Here is a 13003-nt window from a genome sequence, read left to right as displayed (position 1 = left end):
AGTACAAGAATAGTATTTAATATTTATCAAGGGTTTACTCTGTGTCATGCAGCATCCCACTTAATTTACATGTATATCTCTATAGAACCTCACATTGTTCTCTCAGTAGCTGCATGTAGTAAATTTTATTCTCAGATCCCTTTTATATGATCAGGAAAACTGGAATAAGTTACCCAATATTACTGAGGGGTGGAGCTGGGACTTGAATCCCACAGACTGTTTCCAGATATTCCTCTTTTATATTTAGATCACTATTTCCCAAAATACGAATTTTGTAAAGGTAATTGCACAGGATGTTATTAAGAGATTTTTGAATGAAAAAACAGTGTGAGTTAACTAAATAAGGTTGGGGAACATTGGGCTAAACAAAGGGTTTCTTTCCTGTATGATTTCTCAGAGTACCTAAAAGGTTATAAATTCTACAAATCTGTAGAAGACAAATGTGGAATATAACATTTCCCAGTCCTCCCTGAACACAAAACTCTTTTTGGTCAAGTCTTTTTCAACTACCGGCTTGCAAACTAAGTCTATGAAATAATCGCCTGCAAATCAGTGGTCAGAAAAGTCATTTACAAAACTTCCTGCCCACTGAGGCCAAGTTTTTACTTCCCATTTTACATGCCGTAAGGAAGATCTTAAAGCTGTTAAAGACTGTGAATTGCCACTGTATACCTCTGCTCTTTACTTTAAAAATGATTATTCAGATGAATTGGTAATACATTTCTGGGGAATCATTTAGCTATATAAGTGAAAAGCCTCTCAACTTTGGGGAGTTCAAGATAAACCACTGGGGTAGGAGGAAAATATTAGAACATCAATTTAAAACTTCACACATTTGATTTTTCACGTTTTGTTATATATGTGTACGTGTATAAAAATATGCCAAAATTATAAATGTATTTATAAATATTTAGTACTACTATAAGTTAATATTTAAGAATATATTATTTGATTATATATCAAATATATACTATAAATATTTATAAATTAGGTATGATAGTGGAATAGTAAAATATATATATTTTACAAATAATTTTATATATACATAATGTATATATAATGGGTTGCAATAATATTGTAGTAGTAGAATATATATAGAATATATAATAGCCTAGAAAAAACCTGATTTTGTAAGTTAAAAAAAAATACAAAAGATATTATGTCTATATGCCTAGCAGAAAGGGCTGCACTGATAAACCAAAATGTTAACAGTGGTTAAGAACTTAGTAGTGAGATAAGGGGAAATTTTTTCTTTTCTTTGTGCTTCTCTGTGTTATACTAATTTTATATAATGAATATGTATTTTTAATAAATATTATATTCACAAAGTTCAAATTTTGACAATTATAAAGCAGTATACAGTAACAAAGTCTTTTTCCCAGCTTTCTCAGACAACCCATTCCCTCAAAATTATCCAGAGTTATTAGTTTCTTGTATATCTTTCCAAGGATGCATTATATTGATAAAATTTGTTCATATATGTATATTCTTTTTACCTTTTATCACACAAATAATAGCATACAATACACACTGTTTTTCACTTTGTTATGCTAAATAATCTTGTACACCTGTCATTTCACCCATGTGGGGATATATCTGTAGGATTAAAATGTGGATAAAAATTTCTAAATTTGTATTTAATCCTAAGAAGAGTTGGATAAAAAATTCTTCAAATAGAATGGCTAGTTCAAAAGAAACGTACATTTGTCATTTGGATAAATATTGCCATTTGAAAATTATTGCCATATTCTGAAGTTATGAAAATATCTTATCATGTTCTCTTTTGGCACTTTAATGTTTGTTTGGATTTTGATTTTTGTTTGTGTGTATGTGTATATTTACACTTCAATTTAGATCCTTTTACATTTATCCTGGCTTATTGAATACTTAAGAAAAACAAATTATTTAAAATATTAAACTACCCACTCATAGTGGAAATTCAAGTGCTGGTTGTCCGCATCTGGTAGATCACAGGATCTAGATGCAAATAAGGACGTCTTGCAAAGGTTCCGTTTACACAGCAGATGAATACCAGCCAGACCTCTGCTCTGCTGTGTGCCAGTTACTTGCTCCTAGAGCCACATTGTAGTGAAGAGAAGTATTCCTTCACATGAATTTTTCACTTCAGTAGAACCCAAGCCGCTGGTTGGATTTTCCTTCTGAAATATTGTAAGTTGCTTTAATCATTTAAATAAAAAGAAATGGTCTTCTTGTGTAGTGGGGTGTGTGTATGGGGAGTCATGAATTTGTGTATAACAGTGTGAGAGTACATAAGAAAGGAACTCTTTATTCCTGCAGCAATTCTGTGGACCTGTTTCTCGCTGGCAAACCTAAGCAGCTGCACTGAAATGTCAGACGAATTTACACAGCTGACTCAAGTTGCTGAAAAGAGAGCAGCATAGCAGCTCCATAAACTGATCATATCCAGCCAAACCCTGCTTAATATAGACACAGAGTGAGCTCAGCCGCAGTCACTCCTTGCTGCTCAGCAAGCACCACTGAGGTTCTTGGGGAGGAAAATCTCTCAAAGGGATGTTGACCTGGGATACTTGTTAACTGGGGAAACTTCTTGAGAGGTTTTTAAAAATCATCTTTAATCATTTCTCTTTTTCTAGTAAAATAGAAAAAAATACAAAAAAAATCATGTCCGAGAATAGCAGGAATTCAGATCATGAAGAACTATTTGATGAAGAGATTGATGAAGATAAAATCTTGGCCAACTTGTCCCCGGAAGAGCTGTTAGAACTGCAGTCGGAAATGGAAGTCATGGCCCCTGATCCCAGGCTTCCCGTGGGAATGATTCAGAAAGATCAAACCGACAAGCCACCAACAGGAAACTTCGACCATAAGTCTCTTGTTGATTATATGTATTGGCAAAAGGCATCCAGACGCATGCTGGAAGATGAACGCATTCCTGTCACTTTTGTGCCATCCCAGGTAACCAAGGATTTGTGTACAACAGAGAAATGGCGCCTGGGCTGGCAGGTGTCCATGTGGCAATGGCCATTTCTCAAGATTTCATGTTTTGAGTTGTTTTGTTGCCACTTGAAGATGAAATCTTAATATTTAATGTTGGAAATTTCTGAAACAACTATATGATATATCAGTGTGGGAAAAGTTGGTAATTTCTTGTAAATGCCTCTTTTTAAAAAAAAATCATTACTGGGTTTGCTGTGTAGAAAAGTCTGCAGTCTAATAGACATGGAATTTAATGAATTGACTCATAACACAGAAAGAGTCGTCCTTAATTTTTTTTGGCTCACAGATCCCTGTAAGAAGCTAATGAAAGTTCTGTACCTTTTGTTTCTGGCACATACACACATATGCAGTATTTCACATACAATTTCAAGGTATAACAGTCCCTCTCAAGTCCATCCACATACCCTACAATTAATCCAAGTCAAATAACTGAAACTATCCAATATTCCCATAGTACATTTGATATCGGTGATTAATTTAAAGAGTAATAGCTATTAAGATGTTTTAAAGATAGCTCTTTCTTAAAGTTCTTATATGAAAAGTAGAATTGAGGTTAAATCTATGAACTTATTGTATACTAGCATATTTTCTAATATGATAGTATTAGAAAAAAGAGAGAGATCCCCAACTAAAGTCTCTTAGTTATGCCTGCTGATATAGATAGGTCTTGTCACATGACTGTCATGTTGGCTGCAATTAGAGAAGTTATAAACTGGTTTTATGAACAGGAGAGTTCAAACATGTACTGAACTCAAGATCAATTGCTGTCTTGCTAAGTTTGGAGTTTAACGTACAATTTTTATACATTTTACAATTGGAGTAAAAGTCAATCTTATGTGGACAATTTTAGAAAAAGAAAATTGATTGGATATTTTTCACACTTTTTCTTCTCTTGGTAGAATTTAAACAGCTTGATGGCTGGCTCCCCCTACTGGGGAAGATGACAATTGCTAAGGTATTGTCAACTGTCAGACCCAACCTATAATTTATTATTATATGCAATAAGATCAACTTCTTGCTTGGATGAACCTGTAGCTCCAACTGCTAACCACCTTTCAAAACAACACCTCTGATGGATACGTATTGTATAAGAAATTGTACAAATTGATAGGCAACAATATAATAAACATGATTGATAAAGACTGCCACTTTCCTGCCCAGACTAAGCAATTGTTTCTAAATCTCTGCATAATTCTGTCTCCCTTTGTTGCTGGCTCTGCCTCCTAGATACATTTCTTCAAAAGGAACTGGACTAATGAATCTGTCTTTGTAGTAGCCAGGGCAGTTTTTACAGAGATGAGGAGACAAAATCAAAGTCAAAGCTTTGATGTATTCCAAAATATCAAATTGCTCTCATTTTCCCCACAATATTTTAGATTCTTAGGGAAACTTGATGTATACAGTTTACTAGATTAGCTAGCAGATGAAGAATGTAAATTTTGGGTATGGCAATAGGGAAATTATTGTATAACTCAGGGCTATTGAATACACAGATGACTATTCAGCTATACACAAAGACTTCAGCATATTGGTAGATAACCCCAAAAGGTTTTCAAAACAAATAATTATTAGCTGCTTCTGGAACTGTACAGCATTTTAAAAAGCAATACAAAGTCTGAACACAGAAGAGACTATGTTTCATTTTAATGTATAGCATACGGTAAGTGTAGCCCCAAAATGTGTACTTATGTATGTATGCCAATGAAAAATTATCTTTATTTTGCCTGTATTTGCTTACAAAACTACTATGTGTTTTAAACTTAGTTTAGAAAGCTCAAGTACTCTAGTATTATATACTGTAAGAAGTGATTAGTCCCCAAAATGCTTCTTCTTCTCAGTTATCTTAATGGATACCTCTCTTCCTAAGAAATAACTACTAATTTGATGAACAATACAACAGACTTTTTCCTACACATTTATAAGCTTTTATATGTTGTTTGTGTTTTATGTGTATATCTACATACATAGATACATAACAGAATACTATACATACAGTTTATTTGCTTATATTTTTCTCAATAATAAATCTTTTATTATCTCCAGTATATATTGCTCTAGTTCATATTTCTTCACTGTCTCTTTTAGGAAAACACTGAAGAACGGCATAAAGAAATGGACAAAGGTAATAAAAAGGTATCCCAGTATTTAAAAGAAAAGCTCAATAATGAAATCATTGCAAATAAAAGAGAATCAAAGGGCAGCAACAATGTCCAAGAAACAGATAATGAAAATAATAATGAAGATGAAGATGATGAGGAGAATGAAGATGAGGAGGAGGAAGATGAAAGTGAAGAAGGTGAAGATGTAAGTGATGAAGTAGATGAGAGTGAAGGGAGTGATGAAAAAACAAAAAAAGAAGAGAAAGGCAACGGAAAGGAACAAATTAGAAATGGTGAGAGCTGCCAGCAGGCAGCAGACCAAGCATTTGAAGGACAAAAGGGCAGACCAGGGGCCCAAGAGAAAATTGAGAAAAAGATATCAAAATTAGATCCTAAAAAGTTAGCTCTAGACACCAGTTTTCTTAAGGTAAGTGCAAGGCCTTCGGGAAACCAAACCGACCTAGATGGCAGCTTGAGGCGAGTTAGACAAAATGATCCTGACATGAAGGAACTCAACCTGAACAACATTGAAAACATCCCCAAAGAAATGTTACTGGACTTTGTCGATGCAATGAAGAAAAACAAACACATCAAGACCTTCAGTTTAGCGAATGTGGGTGCAGATGAGAACGTGGCCTTCGCCCTGGCGAACATGCTGCGTGAAAACAGGAGCATTACCACACTCAACATAGAGTCCAATTTCATCACAGGTAAAGGAATTGTGGCCATAATGAGGTGCCTCCAGTTTAATGAGACACTGACCGAATTGCGGTTTCACAACCAAAGGCACATGCTGGGCCACCATGCTGAAATGGAAATATCCAGGCTTTTGAAGGCAAACAACACTCTCCTGAAGATGGGCTACCATTTTGAGCTCCCAGGTCCCAGAATGGTGGTGACCAATCTGCTCACCAGGAATCAGGATAGACGAAGGCAAAAAAGACAAGAAGAACAAAAACAACAGCAACTCAAAGAGCAAAGAAGGTTAATAGCCATGTTGGAGAACGGGCTGGGGCTGCCACCTGGGATGTGGGAGATGCTAGGAGGACCGATGCCAGATTCCAGGGTGCAGGAGTTCCTCCAACCTCCTCCTCATCCTCCCAACCCCCGAGTAGTCCCCTTCAGTCGACAAAATGAAGTGACAAGGCAGCCATCGCAGTCCCCTCCTTGCAGGATGGACCCTGACTCCTTCCGGGGGGTGAAGCTGAAGAGAACCCAGCGCAAATCTCGGATGCCAGAAGCCAGAGAAGCACCTGAGAAAACCAACCTCAAAGATGTGATCAAAACACTGAAACCAGTGCCCAAAAATAGGCCACCCCCATTGGTGGAAATCACCCCCAGAGATCAGCTCTTGAATGACATTCGCCACAGCAACGTCGCCTATCTTAAACCTGTAAGTAGAGGGAGGGAGAAATGGTAAACAAGCACCACAATAAAGATCTCAGCTCTCTTCCTGTTCACTTTAGCACCAGGACAGTCTCACTAAGGGTGACTAACTGGAGATCTAAATTACTGGTTATCTCCAAGGATATACACGTATGAAATCTTCTGTAACAATGTTAACCTCTAACAGTTACTAAGCACTTGCGATAGGCCAGATTCATTATATGAATTAATTCGCATAATCAACTTAACAACCCCATAAGATAGGTATTAGTATTCTCCCCATTTCATTGAAAGAAACTAAGGCTTAAAGAAGTTAAATCACTTATCCAGGAGACACAGAGCTGACAATCAAGTATTGGGGAACCTGCTGTAGGCATAAGAATGAAGCCTAAGGAGGCCAGTCATTTTTAGACATCTGAGTGCTTCCAAACGGCTTAAAAAGAGTTGGTCTATACTTAGTAGATGAAGAGATATGACCAGAAATTGCATTTATATTTTTTACTGTTTAAGTAGGCAAACAAATGGTAAACCTCAGGTTAGTGTTTTTGTCAGGTTAGTAATGGAATTTAAAATATTTTGCTATTATTTCAGTTTTAATATTTACTATGATTGACTATTACTGCTGCTGCTATATTAAAATGTTCTATTCCTTGTAGCTTAAATTATAGGAATAAATTTCTTTCATCATTACTATGATAGCATTTAATTAACTATTATTTTAAAATCTAGTGTCTAATTTACCAAGAGATGACACTGACAAAATATATTATTTTATCATAGAGAATCACAATTTTTTTCAAAATGTTTTAAACAAATTTCCATGTAAGCTTCTTCTTTTTCTGCTTCAAAAAGCTACACATTGTAAAATAAGATAGCTGTTACATATATACACATGTATATACACATACATATGTAGGTCCCTTATTCTCATCTGCTAATAATGCATAAGAAATGACTTTTATTTAGAGACACTCTGACTCTTGCTGGGAAAGTTGCCAGGATTAAAACACTGGAGGTGACATGAGGTCAAGTGAGAGCTCTTTGCCTGCCCTTGACTTTCCATGCCCGCTCTTCTCCGAGCAGTCAGACCTCAATAGGGAGAGGACAAGCAGGTCATTTTGAGAGAAGTTATCACTTCTGTAACCAGTCATCAGTAAAGCATATCCAAGTTGTCTTGGTGGCTACGCAGTCCAAAAATAACATTAGCATGAAAAGAATGAGGAGAACTCTTTTTAAAATCTATATTAAAGGTGTCATGTAGATTCAGAGTAGAAGAATGAAGAGTGAACTTCATTCACTCTTGAAGTTCAAATGGTCACATGATCCAACTCTCTGCCTTCTATGGGAATATTCTACTAAGCAAATCTGCTGCCCTGGAGTCTGTTCAGCTCCAGCCATTCACTCTGTCATTATGCAACAAATATTTGCATGTTGTTCCCACACACCAGGTGCCCTCAGAGGGGTCGGTGATACAGCAGTGAATAAGACAGGTGCAGTCTCCACAACATGGAGCTTACAATGTAGGTGTTATAATCTTCACAGTCAAAATACTCTGCCTTTTACTCAACTAAGAACACTTGTTTTAAATCCAGAGCCTAAAGCAAAAGACATTAAAATAAATATGTGATGATAATTGCAAAATATATCACCCTACTAAGTATTACACTTTACCTTTTCAGTCAATTCTAAAATGCTATTCTTTTTAAGTCATGTTTTTTAATGCCCACTAAGAAAGAAAAGCATGCTTCAAAGTACATTCTCAACTAAGTTTTGAATGACAGTCTTGCATATTGGAATGTCTTATGTGTTCCAAGGGATTGGCAATTTCAGCTGCTTTCTGTGCCTGGCTTGGCCTGCATGTACATCAGATACAAAATGTCACACAACTTAATTTATGTGGCCCTGTAAAGTGTTCTGTGAGGAAAATGAAAATGCAATTTTCCACTGGTGAAAATTCACTTCACTAATGCCAATTTGCTCCCCGCTGCTCCTTTTTTTGTGCCTTCCTACATACACAATAAATTTCAGCTTTAACACCAAATCGTAGTGTAATCTTTAAAAGACTTTTTAAATATCTTTATTTTGAAATCATTTTAGATTTAGAGAAGTTCAAAAATAGTACAAAAATTCTTACATACTCATGACCTTTTGCCACGTTTGCTTATTCATTCTTTAAAAGGTTTTGAAATGGCAACACACCTGTGCACAGTTAATGCCAACAGGGGCCTCAGTGGAGGTGCAAACAGTAAGAAGAAAGACTATGCAGCCAGCCATTGTAAACACCACTGACTTTTTCTGGGTGGTTGAAATATCATAAAATGTACATCTTAGACTCAATGGAATACTGTAAATGCCACCAATGATATCAAAGAATCCCAGTAGAAAGGGATATTTTGGGACAGTCAAATGAGACACAATGATACTCATTTGGAGAAGGTGAAATTAAAAGTTTTGGGGTTCTCCTTTTTCCATTAGAGGACAGAGATGCCCTCCAAACCCCTGCATTTTCAAAGATGAGGTTAAAATTAAAATACAATTTTGAAATCTTGTAGGGTGTTTTTTACTGGTGTTCCTAACTAGACTATTAAATGCCAAAAATGTACTTAGAAATAATTTATTCCTAGAAAACTTAAAAAAGAAAAGGACTATTTTCCTCTCATGTACTTAGAAATATTATTTTTGTATGTTCTAGAGTATATATCATTAAGTTGCCCATTTATATATTAAGATTGTATTTTTTCATTTTAATGTTTATTCTCTACTGCATGCTTCTGACCCAAGATCCCTGAAATGAAGCTGCCAGCAGAGAATAAAGGAAAATCCATTATTTGCTTGGCTCACTTGTTACCTCCTCCAAGAAGCTGCCTATTTAATTCAGTTTAAAAGAGATGTATTCCGTAGGCCAGGTATTGAGAACTGGTGGACTACAGGTCAGATCTGACAGTCTGTTTTATTTGGTTTGAGTATTATTATGTAAAATAAAAAATATCACATTAAAAAAACCCAGACATCTGGCACCACTTGAAACCTCAGATCTGGCCCCGCTGAGCTTGCATATCACAGCACAGATCAGGAAGCTGTGTGCTGGCTTCTCTGGTCTCTCAGGCACTACCACATCCTGCTACCTAACACCTAGCATGCTCCACTCATTTCCATCACTGCTCCCATAGAATTTTTGAGATTTTGTTGCTCTTGTTGCTTTTAGCTATGTTTTAAAAGTCTTTGTCTTGACTAACAAATTGAATTTATGAGATAACGACTGTGAGTTAATAACTTTCAGTCAATATGATAACAGCCCAAAACAAAGACATTAGGTTTATATGGGCTTATCCCTTAAGGCAAATGTATGGTTTCCTTTCACTCAAAAATTCTGTGGTCCACTCACTGCCTACCATCTCAGACGAGTAGTTACACCTTTCACTTTGGTCAGCTTCATGTATGTCACATGCAAGCTTCTGTGCCAGAGAAGGTAAGTCTTAACATTCACTCTCCAAAGTTTCACTTTGGAATTCCAGCTCTTGCCTATAAACAGTGCTAAATTTCTGCTTTGGAAGGACTTCAGTATTATAATGGCCTGAACTACTTTCCTTAGCCAAAAGAATCCCTGACACCTAAACAGTCGTTACGATTACAGCATGTAAGATTATAGACTCTCAAGCCTTCATCTCCACCTCTGGCCACTTCTTCTGCATCTCATTTATAAGATCTTCTTCTTTCTCTTTAACTAGGTTCTCTAGATCCTCTTCTTCCGTTATTTTCTCCTCTTTTCCATCTTATCTTCTCCCTTTGTTTTAATTGCCACATAATCTGGGACAATTCCCAGGTCTCCTTTTCAATTTAGATCACTCAGGGTTTTCTTGCCCCTTCATTCAATCGATCCCCTAACCAAGTTCTTCATTGTTATGCCTAGTCATTGTTTCTGGTTCCCATTTTCCCTTGTATCTCCATTCTTTCATACATTCGGGTCTAATGCTCCAGAGCTGTCCTTAACTCCTGTTATCCTGCTCCTGTTTCTTGCCTCCAAAAAAAAAACCCAGGAGGATCTACAAGCCCCAAAGCCTAAACTGCATCATTGCTTTGGAAATGTTCTCCTCCTTATGAAGGGAATCTCCATAGGAGAAAGCAATGTAACATTTCAAATTCATCTCAAAAAAGCAGTTACTCAACTGGGATTATATAGACCATAAAATGTCTTTCTCAAATACCTAGAGAGAAAAAGAATTTTTTATATAGGGTAGGGCCAAAGTAGGGTTACAATTGTGAGTACTCAAAACAGTTTATTCCTGTATTATTATTTATTTATTTTTCTTTTATTTTCCATATGAACAATTGTAAACCTATTTTGGCCCCTCCCTGTATATTGTTTTTCTAATGTCTATGGGAGTGATTCTCAAATGTTAGCGTGAATCAAAACCACCTGGAAGGCTAAGTACAGATGACTGAGTCCACCCCTACAGGCTCTGATTCAATAGGTCTTGGATGGGGCCTGAGAATTTGCATTTCTGACAAGTTTCTTGGTGCTGCTGCTTTTTTAGCGACTATACTTTGACCACCACGGCTGTAGGACATCCATGGCAATCTACATTCCTAGTATTTTCCCTGACAGGCCTTCTTTCCTTGCCTCCATACCACTCTCTGCTCAAATTACCTTTTATTTTATCTCTGTCTGTTGAAATCTACCCAGCATGCCTGGTTGAAATGCAATTTCTCTCAGCAACAAAAGAAACCACACAGAACATCAGGAGTGAGTACTCATCCTTCATGTTTCCACTGCCTCCTACCTGTAGCACTCTCTCTCTCTTTCAGAACTCCCACGTTCTGTTGCAGGTTGAGAGAGTCCTTATGGTCACAATGTAAGTTTCCTCAGGTCTTCCTCACCTCTATGCTGGACACCCACTGAGGTGTTGATTCAGAACAGGAACTCACCCACATGTGAGGAATTAAATACCTTCTGCTAAAATGCATACTCCTGCCCTGTCCAGCCAGTCCCATTCTCTATGAGTGTATGCGTGTATGTGTAATGCTATACATACGTGTGCATACTATACACTGTTGAGCAAAATACTCACCCTGTCTGAGCCTGTACACTCTTTACAAGGATGTTGTAGGATGAAATGAGAAAATGTTTTAAATGTGTTACAAAATAAACAAACAAAAATGGAAATACACTCAGAGTTACAGAGAACGGACTGACGGTTGACAATAGGGGAGGGAAGTTGGGGGCTGGATGAAAAAAATGAAGGGATTAGGAAGTACAAATGGGTAGTTAGACAATAATGCTGGGGATGTAAAGTAAATCATAGGCAATATAGTCAATAATATTGTAATAACTATGTATAGGGCCAAGTAGGTACTTAAAATATTGGGGGGAACCACTCTGTGAAGTACATGATTTTCTATTATGCTGTACATCTGAAACTAATGCAGAATAATATATAATGCTAACTGTAATGAAAACATTTTTAAAGGGAAAGAAAAAATAAGTGTTAACATTAATTACTAACTTGTATTATATTATTTAATCCTTTAAAAAGGCTTGTGAATTAGATACTACTATTGTCATTTTACACCTAGAAAATCTATGCCCATGCCTGGCTGGTATGGCTCAGTGGACTTAGTGCCAGCTTGCAAACCAAAGGGTCGCAAGTTCGATTTCCAGTCAGGGCGCATGCCTGGGTTGCAGGCCAGGTCCCCAGTGGGGACACGTTGAGAGGCAACCACACATTGATGTTTTACTCCCTCTCCTTCTCCCTCCCTTCTCTTCTCTCTAAAAATAAATAAATAAAAATCTAAAAAAAGAAAATTGATGCCCAACACCACACAACTAGTAAGCTCTAGACCCAGGAGTTGAACAGAGGTAGCCCCATCACTTGCCCTCTTGTTTCTATGATATGCTTCACCAGGTGCTCAAAACCCTTGGATCAGTTCCTATTATCAAATGCCCAATGAATGGCGGCTATGGTTGTTGTTGTTGTTTCATCATAATCTGGGGGCTCTCTCTCTAGAATTTCTAATCCACTACTCATCTTTTGAAGCATGTAAGTGTTTTCATTCCTGCTGTAAAGCTCTTGAATATCCAGAATTAATTTTTCCCTTTTATTTAAATGTTTAAATCACAGGTGCAACTGCCAAAAGGACTGGAATAAGAAGTGGCAACAGAATAATCTAGAAGAACTGGAACTGAAATAATGACTCTTGGATGTCATTTTTACATCCAAGCTCTTTTGGAGGCTGTATCAGCAGCATAGTTCTGGATCCAGGTGGAACTGGGAACAAGGCTAACATCTAATGGGGGAATTTTATAAAAGGCAAAATGCTTGGCCCATGAAAAAATAGTGGCTGGAAAGGAAAGGGAAGGAGATTAAATAATAACATTCAGGGGCAACATTTTCTACTTCCAATCAGTTTGAGTAACTTAGGTGAAATTTAATCATGTTTCCAGCACAGAAGTTAAAAGAACTGTTTTTGTAAACATTTGCTTTACTATTGCTTTCTTCTGCTAAATAACAATAAATACAATAGAAGTGTTAACTATTATA

General features: G+C 36.7%; 1 protein-coding gene across 2 annotated transcripts; it reads left to right on the top strand.

Annotated features, from left to right (window-relative positions):
• The first annotated feature begins 2021 nt into the window (after positions 1 to 2021).
• LMOD3 (leiomodin 3) lies at positions 2022 to 13003 on the top strand. 2 transcript variants are annotated; one of them, XM_054595035.1, is made up of 4 exons: positions 2022 to 2169; positions 2616 to 2937; positions 5065 to 6471; positions 12584 to 13003. In XM_054595035.1, the coding sequence occupies exons 2-4, from the start codon at positions 2644 to 2646 to the stop codon at positions 12608 to 12610; spliced, it is 1728 nt and encodes a 575-aa protein (XP_054451010.1). In that variant the 5' UTR covers positions 2022 to 2169; positions 2616 to 2643; the 3' UTR covers positions 12611 to 13003. The 2 variants fall into 2 exon arrangements, with proteins under 2 accessions (XP_054451010.1, XP_054451009.1); XM_054595034.1 differs by lacking the exon at positions 2022 to 2169 and having other exon boundaries at positions 2381 to 2937; positions 12584 to 13002.

This window comes from Pteronotus mesoamericanus, unplaced genomic scaffold (assembly GCF_021234165.1).
Source record: "Pteronotus mesoamericanus isolate MK-2021 breed Mesoamerican mustached bat unplaced genomic scaffold, CSHL_Meso_final scaffold_54, whole genome shotgun sequence".
Lineage (NCBI taxonomy): Eukaryota > Metazoa > Chordata > Mammalia > Chiroptera > Mormoopidae > Pteronotus > Pteronotus mesoamericanus.
The sequence above is the reverse complement of the archived record's forward strand: the minus strand, read 5'-3'. Positions and strand labels throughout refer to the sequence as shown.